Here is a 1,829-nt window from a genome sequence, read left to right as displayed (position 1 = left end):
TAGTGCATATTTAAAGCACCCTTAAAAAAACAGCAAAGAATCAGCACTTAAAATTTTTGAAATACACACAGCAGTGATATGTATTTGTCTGAACATTCAGTTATACACATATGTATGACTACTTCATACTGTGTATTCAAGTGGTTCATTATGTATGTGTAAGTTTAATGTACACCCTACTCGCACTTTTACTTACACTGTTTGTATCATCTTTTTTTATCTGTGTTTTCACCATAACAGGCCAACAGTCTGTGCATAATTGCTATGGATTTTTCAGCAATTCTTTCTTCAGGTTACAACGTTAAGCTAGTAGTTGGAAACAACTGTCTTTATAAGTGAGAAATTAAATTAACTCTTTATTTTTATTTTTTAAAAACATTCACACTGTATGTTTCTTGAACACAGTATGAATTGCTACTTCAGCTTTCAAACAGAGTAACTGGCTATAATTATATTGCTTGTTTTTAAAAGTAATATACAGCACAATTAGAGCTGTTAGTCTGAATAGCATGGATGTACCTGCAGACTTGTGTCACAACCATTTTTATATTACTTATTTATCCGTTTATATTACATAGCATATTCAACAATGCTTTCATATTCAGGGGTGATAAAGGGGTTAGTTATGCATTTATCTTTTTATTTTGACTTCTGTAATCTGACATGTGGGTCAACGGACAAAAACATCCGTCTAGTGCATGTTTACAAAAAACAAAACAAAAAACAATTAAGCAGCACATTGGAACACAAAAACACATTCTGTGTGATATGCTTTTAGCAGTGGTCTGTAAAGTAAAATGGTCATGCTTAAGAATGTGTAATATGAAAGAGTAAATAAAAAGAGAAAAACATATCCCCCCCAACAAAGCAAAATAACTAAAATCATGTCATGCAAGCCCTAGTCTTTTTTTTTTTCATAGACCAATTTTCACAACCAATTTTGCATGTGAACATAAAAAATGACAGAATGCATGTGGCTTTAAGTAGTCTTTTTAACCACATGAATGAAATAACAGGGCACCTCTCCTTGCCCTGGGGTGTATTGCTTGAAGTCTCCATATACATTGTGCTCGCATTTTCCAAAAAATGATGCTCTTACAATCTCCTTAAAACTCTCCAAACGATGGGGGTAGTATGACAGGCGGAATTTACTACAAGACAGAAAAGAAAACCTCTTAAGAACATCATGCATGCAACATCAACAACAGTTCAACAAAAACCTCAAGTAGGTATAGAAAACCATTCAGGAACTAGTTTTTGTGTCTAACATCTAAAAAGCCATGATTCTGAGTACTGGGTGGGATAACATATTCGTTGCAATTCCACAAGTAATTTGTATTTATCTTAATTGCAAACTACAAATTATTTAACATGTACTAGGGATGCACAAATTGTTTGGCCTCTTAGCACACAAAATCTGATCAGTCATTGGACAAATTGTTCATAAATTTAAGGCTTATCTTTTTATTATTGTTATTATTATTATTATGTATAAACAAAGCATGACATCACTGGATGGGGTATTATTGCAGATTGTGCATACTGTATTTTAGACAATTATGGACAATTGTTTTAAAAGTACAGATAATAAGGAATTATAAAGTGTCCATTTTGCAAGTGTCACTGTGGTTATTGTTCTGGCTTAGTACAGTTAGAGATGGAGAGAAAAAATAAACTGCAAATGGATGTAAAAACAGACATGGACTTTTAATGGAGAGACAGAACTTTTTCAGCTTTCATTAAAACATCTTTGTGTTTTGAAGGGGAATTAAAGAGTCTTATGAGTTTGGGAACAACATGGGGGTCAGTAAATGACTACATTTAAATTT

The 1,829-nt window shown here is 32.6% G+C and overlaps 1 protein-coding gene across 1 annotated transcript in view; it reads right to left on the bottom strand.

The window, feature by feature from the left end:
- Window positions 1–623: 623 nt before the first annotated feature.
- LOC107706413 (glycine N-methyltransferase-like) overlaps window positions 624–1,829 on the bottom strand; it is a 25,379-nt gene continuing 24,173 nt past the window's right edge. The window contains exon 6 of the mRNA XM_016510127.1: window positions 624–1,151. Coding sequence (XP_016365613.1) covers window positions 980–1,151 — 172 coding nt within the window. The 3' untranslated portion in view covers window positions 624–979. The remainder of the gene's footprint in view (window positions 1,152–1,829) is intronic.

The sequence above is a fragment of the Sinocyclocheilus rhinocerous genome, unplaced genomic scaffold (assembly GCF_001515625.1).
Source record: "Sinocyclocheilus rhinocerous isolate Xijiao unplaced genomic scaffold, SAMN03320098_v1.1 scaffold1466, whole genome shotgun sequence".
In the NCBI taxonomy this organism is placed as follows: Eukaryota; Metazoa; Chordata; class Actinopteri; order Cypriniformes; family Cyprinidae; genus Sinocyclocheilus; species Sinocyclocheilus rhinocerous.
The sequence above is the reverse complement of the archived record's forward strand: the minus strand, read 5'-3'. Positions and strand labels throughout refer to the sequence as shown.